The sequence below is a fragment of the Sus scrofa genome, chromosome 4 (assembly GCF_000003025.6).
Source record: "Sus scrofa isolate TJ Tabasco breed Duroc chromosome 4, Sscrofa11.1, whole genome shotgun sequence".
Taxonomy (NCBI): domain Eukaryota; kingdom Metazoa; phylum Chordata; class Mammalia; order Artiodactyla; family Suidae; genus Sus; species Sus scrofa.
In genome coordinates, this window is record NC_010446.5 from 100,304,087 (window position 1) to 100,327,758 (window position 23,672).

The 23,672-nt window shown below is 41.6% G+C and overlaps 1 protein-coding gene and 1 long non-coding RNA gene across 13 annotated transcripts in view; one reads left to right on the forward strand and one right to left on the reverse strand.

Moving 5' to 3' along the window:
• The window catches only part of CHD1L (chromodomain helicase DNA binding protein 1 like), a 160,766-nt gene that overhangs the window by 39,124 nt on the left and 97,970 nt on the right, over positions 1–23,672 (reverse strand). For 7 of the 12 annotated variants that reach the window (XM_013993372.2, XM_021089965.1, XM_021089964.1 and 4 more), the window contains 5 exons: positions 7,142–7,254; positions 6,550–6,656; positions 5,723–5,837; positions 5,106–5,137; positions 509–590 (listed from right to left, as the gene is read on the reverse strand). In XM_013993372.2, coding sequence (XP_013848826.1) covers positions 509–590; positions 5,106–5,137; positions 5,723–5,837; positions 6,550–6,656; positions 7,142–7,165 — 360 coding nt within the window. In that variant the 5' untranslated portion in view covers positions 7,166–7,254. Of the gene's footprint in view, positions 1–508; positions 591–4,722; positions 4,773–5,105; positions 5,138–5,722; positions 5,838–6,549; positions 6,657–7,141; positions 7,255–14,460; positions 15,470–23,672 lie in introns of those variants that run through there. The other 5 variants (XM_021089967.1, XR_297334.3, XM_001928518.5 and 2 more) reach the window with 5 other exon arrangements.
• On the forward strand, positions 17,526–20,186 carry LOC102165383. The gene is made up of 2 exons (XR_002343454.1): positions 17,526–19,227; positions 19,875–20,186. It is a non-coding gene; the product is annotated as an uncharacterized LOC102165383 (long non-coding RNA).

The following is a 23,672-nucleotide window of genomic DNA, read 5'->3' on the forward strand; positions in this document are numbered from 1 at the left end:
TGTTAATCCCCTGAGCAAGGGCAGGGATCGAACCCGCAACCTCATGGTTCCTAGTCGGATTCGTTAACCACTGTGCCACGACGGGAACTCCTGAACTGTTAGATTTTTTAATAGGTAAACAGGGGAAGAGGACAATATATCAGATGTTTGTTATTGCAGAGAGAAAAATTATAGTAAAGATTATTTTTAAAGAAACTGCCCCTTTGAAGATGAGAAGAGACTTGAAATATTTCCAAAAATACAATGTCTTTTCCTGGGGGTAGAGTCTTACTCATTTGATAACCAGATTTGAGTAAACATTATCTGCTGTGAAAAAGACAAGAGGAAAAAGTTACGCCATATGAAACACTACTTCTGCCACCATAAATGTCCACTTAACCCTGCAGAAATCTCACTGAAAAAAAAAAAAAGGTTCACCTTAATCAGTTCTATACAGGAATAAACCAATGTTTTTTAAAAGAAAGTTATATCAAAACTAGACTTTTTTTTTTTTTTTTTTTTTTTTTACCTCTGAAAGTGATTTATGCAGCAAGGAGTTTTGGTTTTTCAACCTGTGAGCTTCATCCACGACAAGAACACTCCAAGGGAAGCTGCAAGGGAAAAATCCAAGCTTTCAATTTTGTTGAACTCAAACACATGAGATAACATGTGTTATCTCACAACCAAAAGTCTCACTACAAAACCATGACCTTTGGGAGTTCCCATCGTGGCGCAGTGGTTAATGAATCCGACTAGGAACCATGAGGTTGCGGGTTCGATCCCTGGCCTTGCTCAGTGGGTTAAGGATTCAGCGTTGTCCTGAGCTGTGGTGTGGGCTGCAAACGAGGCTCAGATCCCGCATTGCTGTGGCTGTGGCGTAGGCAGGCGGCTACAGCTCCGATTGGACCCCTGGCCTGGGAGCCTCCATATGCTGCGGGAGCGGCCCTAGAAAAGGCAAAAAGACAAAAAAAAAAAAAAAAAAAAAAAAGAACATGACTTTTGCTGGGAAGACTAATATCAACCCCTTTCTGTTTGAAACACACCCAAATTGCCTTCTTATCTGAGAGCCAACCATGGACACAAGACAGTTTCTGGAAAACGTAGTAAAATTAAGGAAATTTACTCTCTAAAATGGGAAAGACCTATGCATTGAAGGCAGAAAGGAAGGAGCCAGAGCTAGAAAGCGAAAGGAAACACTGATGACCAACTACTAGGTGCCAGACATTCAGTATGGGGATTGAGGCATGTTATTTAATCCAAAAGAACAAGGTGCTAGAGTTCCCATCATGGCTTAGTGGAAACGAATCTGACTAGCATCCATGAGGATGCAGGTTCAATCCCTGGCCTCACTCAGTGGGTTAAGGATCTGGCGTTGCTGTCAGCTGTGGTGTAGGCTGCAGATGCGGCTCAGATACGGCATTGCTATAGCTGTAGTGTAGGCCAGCGACTACAGCTCTGATTCGACCCCTAGCCTGGGAACCTCCATATGCTCTGGGTTTGGCCCTAAAAAAAAAAAAAAAAAAAAAAAAAAAAAAAGAGAGAGAGAGAGAGAATGAATAAGGTGAGGAGACATTACTGTGCCTACTTTACCAAAAAAGTATGATTTTAAAATGGGGAAGTGGTGAACAGGATCAAATATTACAGATAGGAAGATACATTCTTTGGATCTGTTAACACACAAGTCACTGGTGGCTGTGCCAGGGCACTTCTGTAGGATAACAGATTATGACTCCAACTTCTCAAGACATTAAAGTCATAAAAGCATATTCTTTGCAAATACTCCGGGGAAGCTGTTTCCCCCCACCACCAAAAAATATTTCAAAATATGGAAAAGCATGTATAGATGAATACGTTCCAAGCTGCATTATTTAAAGCAGCAAAAAGCTGAAAATAATAATAGGTCCAATAATAGGTAATGAAATATAGCATTTTAAATGATATATATGATCATGTTATAATAAAAAAGGCCTATATGACTAAAAAAGATATATTACAGATCTTTTTCACCAATGTGAAGAACATGCAGAAGATAAGTATAAGTTAAAAGATTTTTATTTTCTATTTCTCTTGTAAACATTCTGTAATTCCTTGACATTATTTTTATACTTACAACAACTAAAGGTACATACAAGTAAAGCAGAATATTGGAAAGACAGTAGTCATGGAAATAAAGCTCTCTCAAAGGTCAGAGGAGGATCTTGAGCAGAGGCTGACCTTAGGAGGAGGAAGCCTTCTTCTTCAGAGGCCAGAGACAAAACCCAGAAAATGGGGCAGAGACAGATGTCTGTACAATTCAACTACTGAGAGGGGTACCAACAGAGGGAGACCTGGGGTCCAAAGGGAGAGTGCAGGAATTGGGGTCATTCCTGCTGGGGAACAGGGGCTGCACTGAAGGATTATAAGGAATAAGTCCAGCTGATGTTGGACACTAGTCATGAGGTAAGGTGTGAAAGTGGCTGCAGTACAGCACCTGGCTCCTGTTTGAATTACTATGCAAAACAGATTAGGTCCAAAAAACAAAAAAACAAAAAAAAACAAAGAATAAAGTTCCTATCGTGACTCAGAAGAAGTGAATCTGACTAGCATCCATGAGGACACAGGTTCAATCCCTGGCCTCGCTCAGAGGGTTAAGGATCCGGCGTTGCTGTGAACTGTGGTGTAGGCTGGCAGCTACAGCTCCAGTTTTTGACCCCTAGCCTGGGAACTTCCATGTGCCACAGGAGCAGCCCTAAAAAGATAAAAACGAACAAACAGATTAGGTCCTATTCCTTTGAGAAGAACTAGATACTCAGGTTTTTACATACAGCAAGCATTCAATAAAAAGCTTGTTCAATGAAACAGACTACAGGGAGGAGGATTTGGGCTCAGTGAAAGGAAGGAGGTCAAACTACTCATCAAAGGACACGCAAAGGAATGCCCCCTGGGGAGGAAGAGGTGGAGAAAATTCCAGCGCTGAATGGACAGTGAGACAAAGTAACTTCTAATCCTCTTGGTCCACAGGTTTTATAAGTCTGTTGTCCACAAAATTTTCTATTTTTCACATTGTTACAGGTGCAGTCTCAACTCTCCATAATAAGCCTATTTAGGGCAGAGATCATATGACACTTCCTGGCTGTTCTCAGAACGTGCAGTACAGTCATACACAACATAGCCCTGCCAAATACATCAGAAGAGTACATCTGTACTCTTGGGGCTCATACTGAGTTATTATAAATGTCCCTTTATTACTTAGGCTCTTAAATTCACCTGGGCTGGATTCAAGGAAGATGATCTAATACATAAAGATTGTATTTCTTGTGAATATTGTGACCCTAGATACTATAAAAAGCTCTCTTAAGAAAAAGCTCCTCAGGGAGTTCCCATGGCTAAGTGGTTACCGAATCTGAATAGGAACCGTGATGTTGTGGGTTCCATCCCTGGCCCTGCTCAGTGGGTTAAGGATCCGGCATTGCCGTGAGCTATGGTGTAGGCTGCAGACGCAGCTGGGATCCCGCATTGCTGTGGCTGTGGCATAGGCCAGCGGCTACAGCTCCGATTAGACCCCTAGCCTGGGAACCTCCATGTGCCACAGGAGCGGCCCTAGAAAAGGCAAAAAAACAAAAAAACAAAAAAAAAGAAAGAAAAAGCTCCTCAGCACTGAGTGGTGGGCTTGGATGTCTGCTTTGCCATTTACTAGGAAATGTGCCCTCAGGTGGGTCATCTATTCTCTTACCTTCCTCAGCTATAAAATGTGTAATAATATCCACTTATTAGGGTTTTCATGAAGATTAGATAGGGTAATTTATGGAAAGTACCCAATAACATCAATGTCCCAATGCGCTTGTCTTTTGAAACTTCCCAAACATCGTGTGTATTATGGATATCCATACTACTTATTCCTCCACCAGAATCTACATCCTCTTAGGATCACACGATGGTTTACTTTCCTGGTATTGCTGATAACTCCCAGAAGAGTATCTTTCCAGAGGATAGATGGTCAATAAACATGTTGGATATTAATAATAAAAAAGAAGTGAGTGAGGAGTTCCCGCTATGGCACAGTGGGTTAAGAACCCGACTGTAGCGGCTCAGATTGCTGCAAGAGGTGCAGGTTTGGACCCTGCCCAAGTGCAGTGGGTTAAAGGATCTGGCATTGCCACAGCTGCAGTGTAGGTTACAGTTGTGGCTCAGATTCAACACTGGCCCAGGAACTTCTATATGCTGCAGGTGCAGCCATTTAAAAAAAAAAAAAAAGTGAGAGGGAAAACATGTCAGGAAAAATAAGGTAATATGCTTACTTAAATGAAACTTAAACGAAACAAAATACTGGATGGAAGTTATGAGATCTATAACTGAGCTTTTAGAGTTTCAAAATAAGATGAAAATTAAAATGCAACACAAAAGAACCTCAACAAGAAATAATATTTATTCTGCTGATAAAGCACTTTGAAAACAAAACTTTCCAAATATTAAAAATCCAAACCCGACTTAACCATAACTACGCATGCTAAAGAGAATGAAACTCTGTCAATATACCTCCTTATTTATCTAACATCTAGCTCTTGTTTAATTTATAGGGTAACTGTAACCACATACTGTTACAGGTCATCCCTATTTCCAGGTGGTATAAAGAGTTACTTCATGAGGCCTGAAAGGTAATTAACTGGAAAGAAGTATAATTTAAAAAACCTTTCTGAAAAGTTAATTTTATAGCACTGATCGCTACTTTAGGATAAGGTATAAAAAAAACCTCAAGTCATTCACCTCCTGCACTGTAGTTTTAAATCTCCACACAGCAGTCCTGAAAGGGGTCTCTGCAAGTTGCAATGTAAAGAATCAAGTTATCTATTAACCACCCACCACATACACCTAATTTCACTTAATCCTCCCAACACCAATTCAAGGTAAAATTAATTATCCCCATTGTACAGATGAAGAAGCTGAGGTTCACGGAGGTGAAGTAACTAACTCAAGGATACACAGCGAATGAGGGAGGGTTGGACTCTAAGACACCCGCCACAGCGCACACCTGAAGGGAGACTCATGGACGACACACCAGGAAAAAAAGCGAAGAAGTAAAATGTGAAGGAAACACATGATTTTCATGGCACATGCAACACAATTTCTGAAGCAGACAACATACTCACGACTTTAGAAATGATGCATCTTTCAAGCAAATCTGAAAAATTAAGGAAGACACATTATAAAGGCTGATGTATAACTGATATTAATGAACTATTTTTAAAAATCAATTCCCCTAAACTACAGGATTTAGTTAAGTTTATTCATTCACTAAGTAAAAAAAGTTCTGAGCATAACTTCTCGGGGCACCATCTTACAGACAAACAAAGGGAAGCATGAATGAGCAGAAGGTCTCGCTTGCAGGAGCCCAGACAGTCTCAGCTGGAACTGAGTGTCCTCCTTTCCCATCCTCCAGTAACAGAGATGATGCCTCAGCCCACAAAACCCTTTTCCCTGCTTGCCTGCCTCCTTCTACTCACTGGTCAAGATGAAGTTCAAGTGCCACCTCCCTGGGACACAATCCCCCTTGAACTGCCAGGAAAGAAAGGGAGACTAACTAACTTGGAGCATAATGGTCTCTTGCTTCCTTTGCTCACAGCCCCTCTGTGAGCATCTAATGAAAGAAGACTTTCTTCCCATAATATGAGCCTTCAAAAAAAGATACTGAATGTAATTCCAATGGATTCGGCAGCTTCTGTGGTCCAAGGTTAAGAGTTCTGGCTACAGAGAAACAAACAGATACCTCGTAGGTAGTTAGCAGCACATGAAAACCTGACTCCTGCTTTAGGTCTTGCTGTAGGTGGGCTCTCTCCTCCTTGTCACCTGCATATGTCACACAGCAAAGACCTGGAGCACACCTGAATCCAAGCAAAGAGGAAGATGAACACAAACAGAGTCATGGAAAAGGGGAGCACAAACACAGAGTCTGGAAAATTACATTTCATGGAAGGGTTACAGATGCGCAGACCTCAGGATGCCCTGTAGCCAGAACAAGTCCTGGGACCCTGGCATCGCATCTACAGTAATGGGTAAACCTAAGGGCAGGTCCTCGTGGGAAGAGGGAGAAGGGTTGGATGGACATCTAAAAGGGCCTTGTGTTAACTCTATAAAGAAAATTGTTTTTTCAGAGTTCCCTGGAGGCCTAGCAGTTAAGGATGTGGCACTGTCACTGCTGTGGCCTGGGTCATCGCTGTGGCACAGGTTCAAACCCTGGGCCAGGAAATCCACATGCCATGGGTGCAGAAAAATAAAACAAAACTATTTTTCCACATTGGTTCCTTCCTACGAAATGTCACTATGTCATTATGAAAAAGATGGCTTCTCCTTTACTTCAGCAAAATCGACCTTAAGTGAGTAGTGACCTTCAAGTTGCCAAGTAGTAACAATAACATCAACGGACCCTCTCCCCACCAGACTCTCAGTCTGTCTACACTGCCTCACCGTCAGAGTTTTCTAGAAGAAACAATCTCACTGTTTAGGACAATATGTTGTTTTATCTATTCCACATAGCACCCCACCCCCCAAAAAATTAATATAAAAAATACAATTTCAACCACGTCTGCTCTGTACCTCTCCATCTCTTCTTTCCAGTTGCTCAAGACAGACAAGGGACAAAGAATCAAAAATGGTCCTTCATCATTTAATCTCCCTGCCAAGTAAATGAAGACAGCAATAGTCTGGAACACAGACAAAGAAGGCAGTTTTGATAACATTTCCACATGAGAAACAACCACCAAGGTTCCACAACTTTGTAGAGAACACTTATAATAGCATCAAAAAGAATACAAACACTCACTGTAAGAAGACCTGCTTTACAAAAAAAATAATGCACAATCTTCCACACATTAAGAGAGTCATGCAGTTGACTCTGCAGTCCGTTTGAGTCCTGGAACAACTATACTTGCTTTTACATAGAGAAAAATCCTGTCCATTCACTGTAATTCTATGTATCAAGGGTAGATAAAATAAAGGTAGTGACACAGTACAAAACCATCCCCATGACTAGAAAAGTCAAGTCCAAGGTCATGATCTCTTAACAAAGGTTCAGGCATTTTCCTCCTACTATAAAACTATACACCAGAGGCTGGCAGTCAAAGACGGTATTGAGTTGTAAGGAGCTATTTCAGTGGAGGTAAACTGTAGTCAGTCCACAGCAACATACCTGGCAGGTCTTACCCAGGCCCATCTCATCTCCCAGGATGCAGCCATTCTGATAATGGAAACACTGGGCCAGCCAGTTGACTCCCTCCAGCTGATAAGGGCGTAGATGAATCCCTAGAAATCAAAAGAAACGGCAAGTCCAGTCCGAAGCGCAGACATTTCAGCACACACACACAGGCTATATTCAAGACATTAACTTAAAAATGCAGCCTAAACTCCCATACCCCCACACCTTGCTAGCCATATCCTCTGCTGAGAAGGTACAGATATGCAAACACTTGCTGACTTCCAAACTACTTTTGAGCAGACACAGACATCACTGTATTCAAAGCCTGCTTTAGACAGCCTGTCGGTGGTTTGAGAGCCACTTGACAGATGAGAAGTCAGCCTGGGATTTGGCCTCTATACTGCCTGAGTCTCATGCTAGTGTCCATTCTAGGAAATGAGGTATTACTGATGCAACATAACATTATGTGTCTGCTTCCTTAAATGCAACCATTTAAATATACCATCAAGGAATTCCCACTGTGGCATAGAGGTAAAGAATCTGACTAGTATCCATGAGGATTTGGGTTTGATCCTTGGCCTCGCTCAGGAGGTTAAGGATCCAGCATTGCCATGAGCTGTGGTGTAAATCGCAGATGCTGCGCAGATCCCGAGTTGCTGTGGCTGTGGTGCAGACTGGCAGCTGCAGCTCCGATTCTACCCCATTCTACCCCAGCCTGGGAACTTCCATATGCCACAGGTGCGGCCCTAAAAAGAAAACAAAAAACAAACAAACAAACAAAAACATAAATGTGCCACCAAGCTAAAGGAAAAAATCAGGATAGGACTAGTTTACATCATGCTTCAGTAGAGAAGCAGTGCCTTTAAGAATTGAAACAATGTTCCACAGGCAGTATTTAACAGTGCACAGGAAATAGCAGAAAATGTCTGAAACTCATATGGAGCTTCTACTGCCTCTCTTTTCTCTCTCCTTGAGAAAAAAACCCCCAATTTCAGAGAATAGCTATGTTTGGGGAGAAGGAAGATCCCAAACATACTTTATACAAGAACTATTATAGCACAGGGAACTACATCTAATCACTTGTAATGGAATATGATGGAGGATAATGTGAAAAAAAAGAATGTATATAAATGTATAACTGATCACTTTGCTGTATAGCAAAAATTGACAGAACATTGTAAATCAAATATAATAAAATTTTTAAAAAATAACTATTAACAAAACTGAATCTTTCTGGTTCGAATCCAAGACCTTTAAAAAGAAACTAGTTGATAGATAATTGTAGAACATTAAAAAGATTAGGGCTCTTTTGCCTTAATCTGCTGTGGCTCAGTGGGTTAAAAACCCGACTACTATCTATGAGGGTACAGGTTCAATCCCTGGCCTCACTCAGTGGTTTAAAGGATCCAGCATTGCTGCAAGCTGAGGCACAGGTCACAGATGCAGCATGGATCTGGTGTTGCAGTGGCTATGGCATAGGCTGGTGGCTGCAGCTTGAATTCAACCCCTAGCCTGGGAACTTCCATATGCTACAAATGTGGCCCTAAAAAGAAGAAAAAAAGAAAACAGCTGAATGCTACAAAGAAATTGAACGTAGATGACTCTGAAAATGTGGAGCAAAGAAGGCACACTGGTTAGTAACCTTGGGACCCAGAGAACAACAAGGCGATGAGCTCGCTGGGTTCCACTGACCAAAGGAAAGGGACAGCCTAAAATTTTTAGACAAAACCCACTCTACTTAAGCCAAACATCATAGGGGAAAAAAGTGCCTCTCCCACCACCATATCGGCAAAGACCAAGTGGGAGCTCAAGCCTCCACTCTCAAGAGGCTGTAACTAAGTACCCCAACACTCCCCCTGGCAAGGTATCAGAGAAAGCTAAGGAGGAGCCAGGATTTTCAACCCCACTCACGAGTAATGAGGCCCCTGCCACTCCACTTCTTCCGCTGCTGTGTCTTGGAGACCATAGAGGGAGTCTGGACTTCCAGCCTTACTAGATTATATGTGCCTCCTCCCAGCCATTCCCAGAAATGGGGCGTGTCAAAGGAGGTCTAATGGAGACAGGATTGTTTTTTTGTTTGTTTTTGTTTTGTCTTTTTTGCCATTTCTTGGGCTGCTCCCACAGCATATGGAGGTTCCCAGGCTAGGGGTCGAATGGGAGCTGTAGCCGCCGGCCTACGCCAGAGCCACAGTAAACTCGGGATCCAAGCCGAGTCTGCAACCTACACCACAGCTCACAGCAATGCCGGATCCTTAACCTGCTGAGCAAGGTCGCGGATTGAACCCACAACCTCATGGTTTCTAGTCGGATTCGTTAACCACTGAGCCAACGATGGGAACTCCTGGAGACAGGGTTTTTATCACTGCCCAGAGGTAATGAGACCACCCCACCACAGTGTCAGTGGGGACCAAGCAGGAAGCCAGTACACACATCTTCCCCCAGAGGTAAGCAGGAACCCCCTCCCCATCCCCAGGTGTCAACAGAAGCTGAGAAGGGGAAGCCTGACTCCTAATCTCCACTTGTTAGAAAAGGTAGCAAGTCCCCTTCCCCTGCCAGGGCAGCAGGAAACAGAGTGCTGAACAGAAGGTTTAAATACTATCTGGAGTCTTAAAACATAGGATAAAAACGCACAGGCCTCAGTAAAAAAATCACTCATTATACCAAGAGCCAGACGGTTTCAAACAATGAAAAAAGACAATCCACAGACACCAAAACCTAGATGACAGAGATGTTAGAATTATCTGACAGATTTTAAAGCAGCAATGATAAAAATGCTTCAACAAGCAAGTGTGAGCATACTTCAAACAAGTGAAAAAAATGGAAAGCCTCAGTAAAGAAACAGAAAGTGTCAACAAAGAAAAAAAAAGATAGAGAAAAATATAAATAACCAAAGTAAAAAGCTCAGAGGATGGATTTGACAGCAAAATGGAGGGAAGAGAGGAAAGAATCAGTGAATTCAGTGAATTTCAGTGAAGAAAGAACCATAGAAATTACTCGACCTGAACAAGAGAGAAAAAACAGACTGAAACAAATGAACAGAGCCTCAGGGAATTACAAGTCTACAACAAAAGATCTATATTCATTCACTGGCATCCCAGAGAGAGATGACAAACAGGACAGAGCTAAAAATAAAAATAAAAACTACTCAAAGAAAGAATGGCTGAAATCTTTCTACATTTGGCAAGAGACCTATGGAGTCAAGAAGCTGAATAAACTTCAAACAGAATAAAAGAATAAACCCAAATAGAAATATACACCAAGACACACAATTGTTTCTAAAAACTAAAGATAAAGAAAATATCTTGAAGGCAGCCAGAGAAAAATAATATGTTATCTACAGGGGAAAAAAAAAATCAAGAAGTCATTGCCCCAACTGTCTATCTCCAGGACCCTATGGCCTCAGCTGCAATCCATGCCAGCAAAATGGATGTTCAGTATCCCACCGAACTCCAGAGGTTAGGAGTCCTGGTCAAGAGCAACGGAGAAAAACTCAAATCCCTCCCAGACTATGGCCTCTCCCCCTCTTTCCTCTTTCAAATCTCGCTTCTGCCTGGCAAAAGCAAGTCATATGTACAAGAGAACTCCAGGGGACTCTGGGAAATGTAGTCTTTGGCTTTCTAGCCTCTAGGCAGTGGTAAGGCATGCTTGGAGGTTGGGGAAGAAATAAATTTGAGGGTGCCCATGGCAATATCCATTGTAGAGTTGTTTGAATTCTCATGCCCACCTCTCAGGTGGTGAGAGGTTTTTAACATGAAAAAGCAGGCAAAAACAATGAGAAATAACAGGTCTGCATTTCCCTGAAACAAAGCATTCCTAACACACCTTTATGAGCCAATGTATTTTGGGTTTCTGAAGTTCACTGGATGAACAGAATGTATCTCTGACACTATTAAGAGGAGGAAGACCTCTACAAAGTTTCTGAATCACTGGAGAAAATAACTGCAGAAGAAAACACTGAAGTCAGAAATTTCCAGAGTTCCCGTCATGATGCAGTGGAAACGAATATGACTAGGAACCATGAGGTTGCAGGTTTGATCCCTGGCCTCACTCGGTGGGTTAAATGATCCAGCATTGCCGTGAACTGTGGTGTAGGTCGCTGACAAGGCTTGGATCTGGCACTGCTGTGGCTGTGGTATAGGCCAGCAGCAATAGCTCTGATTAGAGCCCTAGGCTGGGAACCTCCATATGCCTCGGGTGCAGCCTTAAAAGGTTAAAAGGCAAAAAAAAAGAAAGAAATTTCCAAAAATGGATAATTTGTTCCATATTTGAGGGAAAAAAATAAAGTCAAGTTCCTTCCTAGTACATTTCTAGAGAGATAAAAATTTTAATATAAAATAAATCATAATTGTATTAGAAAAAAATATTAGCCCAATAATTATAAATTTATAGTAGTAAATCTCCTTCTAAGCAGAACACTAAAAGCAAAAATCATATAGTAAAAGGCCGAAAGATGTGACTGCAAAGAATTCTTAAATTTCACCACTGAAATACACACACACAGACACAAAAAGGCAAATTACAAACTAGAAAATATATTCCCGATATGTGACAAATATTTACTATTTTCAATGTAAGAAAGACCCTACAAAGCAGAAGGCAAACACCACAATTAAATAATGGGCAGCAAGCATAAATAGACAAGAAACAAAAGAAAGACAAATATCTAAGTGTCATCAATACTAGTAAACCATTAACATTAAACAATAAAACAGCATTTTTAACTTCGCAAATTTGAAAATATCAGTGTTGGTGACAGTGTGGAAAAATGAGCCAAATTCTATATACTCTTGCTCCAAAAATGCTGCCTTCGAGGAATTAAAAAATCATAGCTATAAAAATACTGTATTGCATATGTGAAAGTTGCTAAGTTCTCAACAAAAGGAAACAAAATTTTGTAACCAGACTTCTTGTGAAGATCATTACACAATATGTACAAGTATCAATCATTAGGTTATACACCTGAAACTAATATAATATTATATGTGAACTATATCTCAATTGTTAAAAATTCATAGCAATAATAAATATTTGGTTACAAAGAAATTTATTAGTATTACTTAAAACAGCAAAAAACAAACCTAAATACCTAAGTACAGAGGCTGACTAAAATATATAGCATATCCATAAACTGAAATACTCTGTACCTAGTAAGCATGATATTGAAGACTAAATGATAAGAGAAAAAATTATGATTTCCAAAAAAGCATGAACATGAAACCCCATTTTTGCACTTCTCCCTCAGTCCCTACCCCACCCTGGAAAAAAAAGAAAATAAAAAATTACTTATAATACATATGCATGCACAGACCAAAGACTGTCAGGATAGATAATAAAATGTTAACAGTAATAGGATTGTGTACATTACTGTTTTTTTCTTCATGCATGGAATATTACCCAAGCCTTTTACAGAGAATATGTACTACTTGTCAATCAGAAGGGGGAAAAAAATCAGTAAGCATTTTTAACCAACTCACAAAGAATCGTTTCTCAGAATATTAATTTATTCTGGCAAATACAAATAGGAATGTCAAGTTATAACGTTAAATAGTTATTCCTCGAAGTATACCTACTTTTCTTTCTCTCCACTACCTATTTATCCATTCCACCACCAAGCTTCCACATTTGTCTATTTACTTCTTCATTCACTCAATTCTAATTCACCCAAACTTGCAACCACTTACCTATCTTCTCAATTTCACTAAAACAGCACCCATCCATAGGTACATTTCTCCAGGTGTACTATCTACAATCTAATATCAATGTGCACATTCAATTCCAGCCTTCTCTCACACATGCTCTCAAAGTATCATATCCAAAAACACATCCAATGAAACAAAAATATACTTATATCATCATATATAACCTTTGTCTTTTATAAACATATACCCTTTACACCAAACATGTAAGCATCAGCCCCCCAAAAATTCTTATTTAAGTTGGATACACACTCCTTACAGACACAGAAATTCTTTTTAGGGTCACACCTAGAGCATATGGATGTTCCCCAGCTAGTGGCTGAAACAGAGCTGCAACTGCTGGCCTACACCGCAGCTCACGGCAACACCAGGTCCTATGACCCACTGAGCAGGGCCAGGAATCAAACCCTCATCCTCTGTCTGGAATACTACTCGGATTCTTAACACGATGAGCCACAACGGGAACTCCGAGGTACATTCTTATAGAGACTCAAGAAGGGAGAGGTCCTTCTCTTCCATTTCTGTATCCTATCCGATCATCTGTTTCCAACCCTCTTCTGACTTGGATATAGAACCGCACCTTTTGCTTCTTTCATAACAAAATCTCATGCTTCCTTGTTATTTAGCACACAGTATGAGTTCAACAAATACTTGTTTATCTATCTGAAAGCATTCACAGGCCCAATCTAAAAACTCTATGGCCCACCTACTTTTGCATCCTTATCTCTGAACTTAACACCTAATACATGGCTTTCAGCAGCATTCAATAAACAATGAGTTAACGACTACCCCACTCATTATTATTGATCAAAGATCAAGACAATTAAGGTACTGCACTGTGTTCCCCACTTTACAAATAAAGAAAACAAGGATGGTAGAGGTTAGGGGCGAGGCCAGCGCAGGCCAGGAAATACGGAGAAAGGATCTGGGTCTTTCCATTCAGAGATGCGGTCCGCCTCCCGGCCTGCAGACCTCAGGGGAGCGCTTCAAAGACTCCAGGGAAGGACAAGTATAAATAAAATAGACGGTTACATCCAGTAATGGGCGGAGTCTTTGCTTCGCTGCATATTCCAAATTATAGCAGAGAGGGAGAATCAACAAGTGGAGAATTATCAAAGAACTACGCGCGCAAAGTCATCCAAGAAGAAACTGAAGCTTGGAGACCAGGTCTGATAGCTTTACACAAGCAACCAATTAACCCCCGGCCCCCAAGCCAGCCTCCAAACCACGGAAACACAAACTTTAAACCCACAGCCAGGACGTCCTCCGCTTCTTCAGAGAGGAAGCTCTTACCTTTGGGACAGGGGCCTCACCAAGTCGCCCCCTTTCTCAGAGCCCGTGTGCCGGGGGCCAGGCCCGCGGGCGGCCAAGCTTACCCGCCATGAAGCCCGTTCCTCCGTGCTGAGCACACGGAGAAACGGCCACCTGGTCCCAGGCGGGGTTCCTCTCCGCCCTGGCCCATCGCAGGAGCGGGGAGGGAATGCCCTGGGGTCCGCAGGTTAAAAACCCACAGGACCGTTCAACCGGGGCACCGCCGGATTGTTCCTGACGCCGGCTCCCCAGCCCGGGAGAGGTGAGTCGGCCGACCCGGGTGGAAGCTCGCCCACGGCCACTGACCTGTCAGGCCCCACCGCCGGAGGTCCTGTTCCTGCACCCGCGCCCGCTCCGCCTCAGTTCGGCTCTGGCTCTGAAGGGCCAGCAGGAAGCGGGGCATGTTGCCCGCGGAGGTCCCGGCTTCCGCGCGCTCCATCCCGCCCGGCGAAGCCCCACCCCGCGCCGCCTGGCGCGCTTCCTTCCCGACGCTCGAGGCCGGACCAAGGGCGCCGCGGCCACCAGAGGGCGCGCCTAAGCTGAGTTTTGGACGCTGTGGGTGGGTGCTCTGACGTACTCTGCTGCGGCAGAGAATTGCTTGCAGCTTGCAGCCCTGTGCACGTGGGGCCGCTCATTCTCACTCATCTGCTTCTGGTTGTGCTTATTGCCCGCTCTGGAGGATGATGACCTGAAATGCTTGGCATGTGCTCCTCGTTCGCTGATTATTTAATCAACATTGATTGTCCCGTGCCAGCCACTCTGCTGGGGTCTGGGGTTGTAGCATTCAATTATAAAACAGTTTACACAGTAATAAATTGGTTTGGGCCCTGAAATCTTCTTACTTACTCCCTGTTGTCTGTAGGCCAGGGTTAGAAACCTCTGAATGGTAATAAATTGGTAAAAATCATGAAAGTGTCATTACCACAGTGGATTTCTCAAGTGATTATGGGGGGCAAATTGAAACGATGTGTTATATTGGGGGTTACCATGACTGAACATCAAAATGAGTGGATTTATGATGTAGTAGTGTATCACTAATACAAATATTATGGTAATAACCAAATAGCTTATATTTATTGATGTAGTTAGAGTTGCTGCCTTCAGAGCTTTACATGTATTTATTTTCTCATTTAACCCTCACTATAACCCTTAAATAGGTACCATAATTGTCCCCACATTACAGATGAGTAAACTGTGGCTTGGAATGGTAGTTGACAAAGCTGGAATAGGAACTATATTATTTGCTGGATAAGACCATAAGAATATAATTCCCAGAAGTTCCCTTGCGTCTAGCTGATTAAGAATCCAGTGTTGCCTCAGCTGTGGCACAGGTGCAGCTGCAGTGCCAGTGGAGTACCTGCCCTGACAACTTCCGCATGCCACAGATGCAGCCAAAAATAATAAAGTTAATCCTGGTGCTTCCATCTTCAGTAAACGCAGGTTAAAGTTGCACTCCCTCCCATCTTCACCGTCTAAAACAGGGGAGGAAATTACCAAAGAGGTGCCTTCAGGTTGGCTTATTTATAGAAATGCAAACAAAGCACTATCTGTGAAGCTAAATTTGTCTTAAGTCATTCTGCTAATAACGAATGAACATCTACTACTACAGGTCAAGCATTCTCTTGGCACTGGAGGTAAGAGGGTAGTATCATAGAACATTTAAGTAAATTATACTAAGTTTATATTTATTTATTCATTTATTTATTTGCCTTTATAGGGCCGCACCCACAGCATATTGAGGTTCCCAAGCTAGGGGTCTAATCAGACCTATAGCCGCTGGCCTGCGCCACAGTCACGGCAATGTGGGATCGGAGCCACATCTATGAACAACACACAGATCATGGCAATGCTGGATCCTTAACCCACTAAGCAAGGCCAGGGATGGAACCTGCATCTTCATGGATGATAGATTCATTTCTGCTAAGCCACGAAGGGAATGCCGCTAAGTTTATATTTTAAATTAAGCTTATTTTTAAAAGGAGGAGACAGGCAATAAGCACATAAAAATCAGGCGGTGACCCATGTTAAAGTTAAAGAGAAACAACTGCTTAATGGCGCTACATTTATTTGCTACTTGGCTGGTTTCTCCAAACTTTCAGATAGATTTGTATCCTTTGCTGACTTCTCTAGAGGAACCTCTGTCCTATGTGGCTGCTCCTGAGTGGTTTTTACATTCTGGTCTCTGTGTTTGATTTATTTCTTCCCTTCTAGGTTCTGTGGATAGACTTAGCCACTAAGGCAACAACATCAACCACCTGCAGCTCAAACAAAAGAGTGTTTACTACTTTTAATGTGAAGAACATTTGCTTTTGTGTAATACCAGAGATAGGGTACTAGCTATAGGCTAAGTGTTCTGGTGGAATGCGGAATCTGATATCTAAAATACAGCTAAGAAAGGTAACTGAGAGGCTTTGAGGCAGCTAGTGAGATAATGCCTGGATTATTACTCTGAATGCTGTTTGGAAAGTCTGTAGAAGAGGGGAGAGTGGAAGCAGGGGAACCAGTTTAGAGACTCCTGCAGGAAGCTGGGCAAAAGGTGATAGTTGCTGGGCCAGCAAGCTGGCAGTGGGGTGGAGAACAGTGGTCAAATACTAGATACACTGATACATTGAAAAGGTAGAGCCTATAAAATACACTGATTGAGTATCTGAGAGAAGTAGAGGAATGGTAGAATGGAGTTTCCATTTTTGGAGAGGAGAAGACTGAGAATGAGGAGGTTTGGGGAACATGAAGACTTCATTTTTGGACAGAGTTGCATGAAACAGTTACTAAATATTCAAGTACATATTTTGAACAGATAAGCAGAGAGATTAATCTGGAGTTCAGGGGGAACATTGGAACTGAACATATAAATGTGGAAGACATCATTTTAGAGAGGCCAGAAATCTTGGCACTAGATGGGTCCCCCTAAGAGATGATTGAAACTATAAAAGCGACTCAGCCTTGGACAACTAATATTTAGAAGTCAAGAAGATGAGGAGGAACCAGCAGAAGCAGAGCAGGCTGAGAGATAGTATGAGAACTAAGACCATACTGTCCCTGAGCCAAATGAAGAGGAGTTTCAGGAAGAAGTGATTGTATCCAATGCAGCTAAGATGTGCACTAAAGATAGAATAGAGGAATAAGGAGTTCCCGTCGTGGCGCAGTGGTTAACGAATCCGACTAGGAACCATGAGGTTGCGGGTTCGGTCCCTGCCCTTGCTCAGTGGGTTAAGGATCCGGCGTTGCCGTGAGCTGTGGTGTAGGTTGCAGACGCGGCTTGGATCCTGAGTTGCTGTGGCTCTGGCATAGGCTGGCAGCTACAGCTCCGATTAGACCCCTAGCCTGGGAACCTCCATATGCCGCGGGAGCGGCCCAAGAAATGGCAAAAAGACAAAAAAAAAAAAAAAAAAGAATAGAGGAATAACCACTGGATTGGGCCATGTGGTGGTCACTGACAAGAACAATGTCCATATATTGAAGTGGGTTTTTAAAAGGGAGTAAGAGGAAACAAAGTGGAGACAAATGTCTCACACCTCTTTCAGAGAGTTTTGCTGTAAAAGGCAGCAGAATACTGGGATCAATAACTGAAAGGAGAAATGGGGTCATGGGGAGGGTTGTTCTGTTTTCAGATGGGGGAGATTGGGGCATAGGCAAAGCTGCTGGGAATGATCCAGTGGGGAGAAAAGCTGATGCTGCAGGAATGATGTGGGAGGTGGGACCCAGGGCAAGAGTAGAGGTGTGGCCTAGAGCGGGAACACGGACAGTTCATGTGCTGGAACACAGATGCACAGCGCGTGCACAGACATGGTGCCAAGAGCATGTGGCAGATCTCCTCTGCTTCTGCTGTTTAAGTGAAATGAGAAACAAGGTCATCAGATGAGCTTGCCAAGGGAGGAGGGGGCTTAGAAGTCTGAGGAGGAAAAAGTGTGAAACAGTTGTCTGGGGAAGTGGGAGAGGGAACTGACTGGAGAAATAGGGTAACATGGCCAAATACATGTCAGGGACACTTGAGGTTTATGGTCATGAGACCAGGTGGGTGCAAGCGAGGAGCAGTTAGAGAATTGGATTGTACCAGGCTGGATTTTTGCTGCATGAGTAAAGTAAAGACGGATTGTACTGGCCGCATCTCCAGTGTCTAGAATGGAGGTGAACAAGACAGAAAAATGTCCTGGCATTTGCAGAGCTTAGATTCTGTGATGAAAACAGACAGTATGGAGGGGATACAAATAAGTCACCAGGCAGTGTTAGTGCTAATCAGATAGCAAAACAGGGTCCTGACCTTAAGATCGGGGCTGGGGAGCAGCTCTGGATAGGATGCGTTGAAGAGCATGTCACCAACAAGATGACTTTTGAGCTAAGATCTGAGTGAGGAGAAGCCAACTGTGTGAAATCAGGAAGGAGCGTATTCAAGGCAGAGAGAGCACAAGGGCAGAGACACTGAAGCAGGGCTAGCAAGGGAATAAGAGATTTTTTAAACTGGGGAGGACACACTGGCGAGGACCTGGCCATTGCCTGGCCATTGGGCTGAGGGATCGAGAAGCATTGAGATTGATTCCCAGGGGATTCTGCCTTGGGTAACGGAGTGGATGTTGATGCTACCACTGAAACAGAGAACATAGATGATAAAAACTGGTTTTAGGGAGGGAAGATAATGACTTCACTTTTAGACATGTTGAAAATTCAACTCTACCTTGAACAGTGCCTGGCACATAATAAGCATTGTTGAGTGTTTGAATGGGGTACCTGTAGAACAATTCTAAATTCCAGGACCTATGATGGTCATAACCTTGAGCTACAGAGAGGTTATTTCACGCATGAGCAAATTAAAGCACAGAAAGTTTAAGCAACTTGTCCAATGAGTTCTAATACATCAGGTCAGCATTAACTGCTGGAATAAAGTATAACCCCAACTGCCTTTTCACTCACTGCTCATGTTATATAATCATGGTGTTTATGTTCACTCTCTGGTTTCTTACTCCACAGAGAAGGTACACTGTATGACAACAGCAGCCCAGTAAGATTAATGGTAACCAAATCATTCCAGGAATGGGCCTTTGCATAGGCCAGCATACCAAGTTTGACCAAGCACAGGTTAGTGAACAAGTTGTACTTGCTGTCCATTGTGTGCTGTGTTGGGGAAGAGCAGGATGCTGTGTTGGGGAAGAGTAGGACACCACCTGGCAGCATCTAGTGAGCCAGCTATGGAACTTGGTTAAAATGTTGACTGTGGGTGAAAATTTGAACAGATCTCTTTTTGAGGGCATGGACTTAAGCCTTGGGGCACAGGTTAGGATTCGGTCAGGGCTCTAGGAGAGAAAAATCACTGTACTAGGATGAAAGAGACTGGGTTTTCTTTCTTCCAAGAATGGAAAATTTGCATTTTGATTTTTGATGTAATTATGTCTTTGGTCTCAAATAACACATAACAAATTTAAAACCCAGAAGGCTGGGGGGAAATAAATTAAAGACAGTTCACATTTTAGTATACCAGCAAATAAGACTGCTTTACAAGATTCTTGCCCAGTCACTTCAGAAAATTACTACTAGGCTTTAATAGCAAAGCTAAGGGCACAACACTGGGATATTATCAAGTATATCTTTGAAGAAAAAGTCCAGAGATTGTAAACTTGCCATTGTGCACTAAAATTTGCCCACAGATTTTTGTTGACAGGACTGTCAGGACATTGTTTGTTTTCCCTTTTTGTTTGTTTGATTTTTTCGTTTTATGTTTTGCCAAGCCTGAGGCATGTGAAGTTCACAGACCAGGGATCAACCCAGGGACAGGAGCAACAATGAACCACAGCAGTGACAATGCTGGATCCTCGGCCACCCAGGAACTCATCTTTTCCTTTTTTAAGTGCCTTTTCTCTGTCATGCCTTGCCATCAAATTAGTCACATATCATTCCACTCTTTCTGTTCTCCACCTGATAGAATATTGTTTCTGCAATCAACCTAGCTAAATCCCAAAGACCTTTTGAATATCCCAACTCTGGAATTTAACTTCTGTGACCTATTCCCACAGAAAGAATAATAAAATCATGAAGCCAAATGTTTCTCATGACTCAGTCTACATTGAGAGAACTTTAAGCAATGTGAACTTGCTACCAGGCACTACAATCCTAAGAACTCATTCCCTGCTATGGTTGATAAAAGCCCAAAGCCATCTCATGGCCTAACCCCACAAAGCTGGGTCTTAGGTTTGAAAAATAAATAACTGTTACATAAATAACTGTATTCTTGAGGCTCTGTAACAACTTTGAAGCAAGGGAGTTCTCCCACCTCTGTCCCCACAAATTGCTCTAAATTGGCATGTACAATTAATCTTCCTAATCAAAGAGTTTTAAAAATGAGAGTGCTTCTGGAGGCCCTGTGATACACAACAATTTATAATGGGGATAAAATAGCTATCCTATAATGATGTTGTGAAAGTTAAAGGAAATATATTTTTTACACGGAACTACACCAATTTGAATGTCCAGAGTATAGTGATGGACAAAAAACCTTAAGCTGGGAATGAGTCTGGTGAACACTCAAGTATCTACATCTTACCAGTGGAGACGCAAGAAATTAGGAAGTATCTCTCACTGTTGAGGTCCCACTGTAACCTCATTTGCTCAAAGGAATCCAAATGCAAAAGTTCCATAGTGTTTTCTCTTGTGTGTGACTCACAGATACAGGGTCTGAAAGTAAACAGGAAACACACACACATACACAGAGTGTGGGATATCTACTCGATGCTGGGGTCCTGGGGTCATGGACAGCCAGCTTTGTTAGATTGTATAACTATTCCCAACTATTCACTTTCTCATCTATAAGATGATTGTACATACACACCCTTAGCTATATGACTTAAGTGCCTCCTGCAGGTAGAGCTCCTATGATTTTCTTGGTCAGTGGAATGCAAGTGGATGTGATGTACTCTAGGACATGAATTAAAACTAAGTGTTTGTGCTTGCTTAGGTTGTTCCTACACTTTGCCATGAGAGATATAGGAACCGAATAGGGACTGTGCTGTTTAAAAATCTTTTGTGATCTCTTTAGGTCAGTATACATTTTAAAAAATATACTTAAATTCATATATGTGTGTGTGTGTGCATACATACATACATACATACATGTCTGTGGTCTGTGTCTCATAATAGAGTCCTTTCCAATCTTGATGAACATGTATGAAGTTATTTAAAAATTTTCACTATTACAAGGAGATCCTGCTGAATAGCATTGAGAACTATGTCTAGATACTCATGTTGCAACAGAAGAAAGGGTGGGGGAAAAACTGTAATGGTAATGTATACATGTAAGGATAACCTGACCCCCTTGCTGTACAGTGGGAAAATAAAAAAAAAAAAGAACAAACAACAGTGAGAGTGGTTGCTAAACTGGAGAAGGGAGTTAAATTGAGTATTCAGATTTGAGTGGGAATTATTTTCTAGAAAATTGTGCTGCATAATTGTATTTATTTTTACTGTGCTTATTATTTTCATGTATTTGTCACTAAGGATATGGTAGATTTTACATTAAATGGCTTAATTTTTATCTAATAGCTTCCTTGAACCATGCAATCACAATTTTTAATAGCCAACTTTAATACAGTATGCCATCAGTATAAACTCTCATGAAAAAAAAAAATTTTCACTATTAATGCCAGCTAATACTTGAACCTAATGCATAATAACTTATTCTTTCTTCTAATGATTTGAAATGCAAATGAAATTCCATTAGTATATACAGGCTATCTTTTAACACAACAATATTACACTATTTGAATCACTATAAAGTTACAGTTTGTTCTGAATATTTCAATTTTTGTTTTCCTTTTAATTTTTTCACACATTTTCTTTTCCAGTAGTCAATATTAAATGCAGAATCAGTTCATCAAGGTCCATTAAAAATTCAACTAAAAATTTTAGGGAATTCCCATTGTAGCTCAGTAGGTTAAGAACCCAACTAGTATCCATAGAGATATAGGTTCAAACTCTGGCCTTGCTCAGCGGGTCAAGGATCTGACATTGCCACAAGCTGAAGCACAGGCCACAGCTGCAGCTTGGATCTGGTGTTCCTATGGTTGTGGTATAGGCCTGCAGCTAAGGTCTGATGGACCCCTAGCCTAAGAACTTCCATATGCCACAGGTGTAGTCCTAAAAAGAACAGAAAAAAAATTTTATTGGCTTGCCTCAACATTACCAATTAATGTTGGGAGACTGGGAAACAATTTTTATAATACTAAGATTTCCTATCTGGGAATAAGATATTTATTCAAGTTTTATTTTATGTCTTTCAGTCAGGCTTGTTTTCTTCAAATAGTTCTTACATACCACTTTTTATTTATTTTATTTACCAGTATTTCTTAGGAAATGTTTTGTTGGTCAAAGGGCATAAAATTTCAGCCATAATATGAGTAAGTATTGAGGGTCGAATGTACAAAATAGTGACTATAGGGAATAATACTGTATTGGATACTGGAAATTTGCTGAGGTAGTAAATGTTAAGCATTCTCACCACACACACATTCTCAATACTCATCTACCTCTCTAGGAGGTAATAAATGTGTTAACTCGATTGTGGTTATCATTTCACAGTATATAAGTATAGCCAATCATCAAATGTAGACATTATCATCATTTATACTTTAAATATATAAAATTTGATTTGCCAATTACACCTCAGTTAGCTGGGAGCGTCTAGAAGCCTGAGTGCAGGTTTCTGTGTGGATGCATGTTTTTAATTCCTTTGGGTAAATATCAAGACTCACAACTGCTGGATGTGTGGTAAGAGTATGCATAGTTTCTAAGAAACCTGCAAACTGTCTTCCAAAATGGCTGTACCATTTTGCATTCCCACCAGCAATGCACAAGTTTATCTGTTGCACCATAGCCTTTCCAGCATTTGGTGTCATCACTGTTCTTAGATGCAGCTATAGTAGTTCTTAGAAGGAAATCTGATGAATTAAGTATCTCAACAAGCTACAAAAAAAGAGGTAGAAAGAAATAAAATCAGAAATTAATGAAATAGAAAACAGACATAAAACAGAATAAGTCAGTAAAGGCAGCTCTTTTAAAAGATTAATAAAATTGGCAGAATTGATCAAGTAAAAGTGAGACAGAAAACAAATTACCTAATATCAAGAATGACAGGAGTTCCCAATGTGGCAGAAACGAATCTGACTAGCATCCATGAGGACACAGGTTCAATCCCTGGCCTCACTCAGTGGATTGGGGATCTGGCATTGCTGGTAAGTCTGCTGTGGTGTAGGTCTGCTGTGGTGTAGGTCACAGATGTGGCTCAGATCCTGCATTGCTGTGGCTATGGTGTAGGCCAGGGGCTACAGCTCCGATTAGACCCCTAGCCTGGGAACCTCCATATACTGTGGGTGCGGCCCTGAAATTATTTAAAAAAAAAAAAAAAAAAAAAAAAAAGAATGACGGAGGCAACGTCATTATAGATGCTATACACACTAAAAAATATAAGGATACATGGATAACTTTATAGCAATAAATTTAACTTAGATGAAATGGGTAACTTTTTAAAAACACAC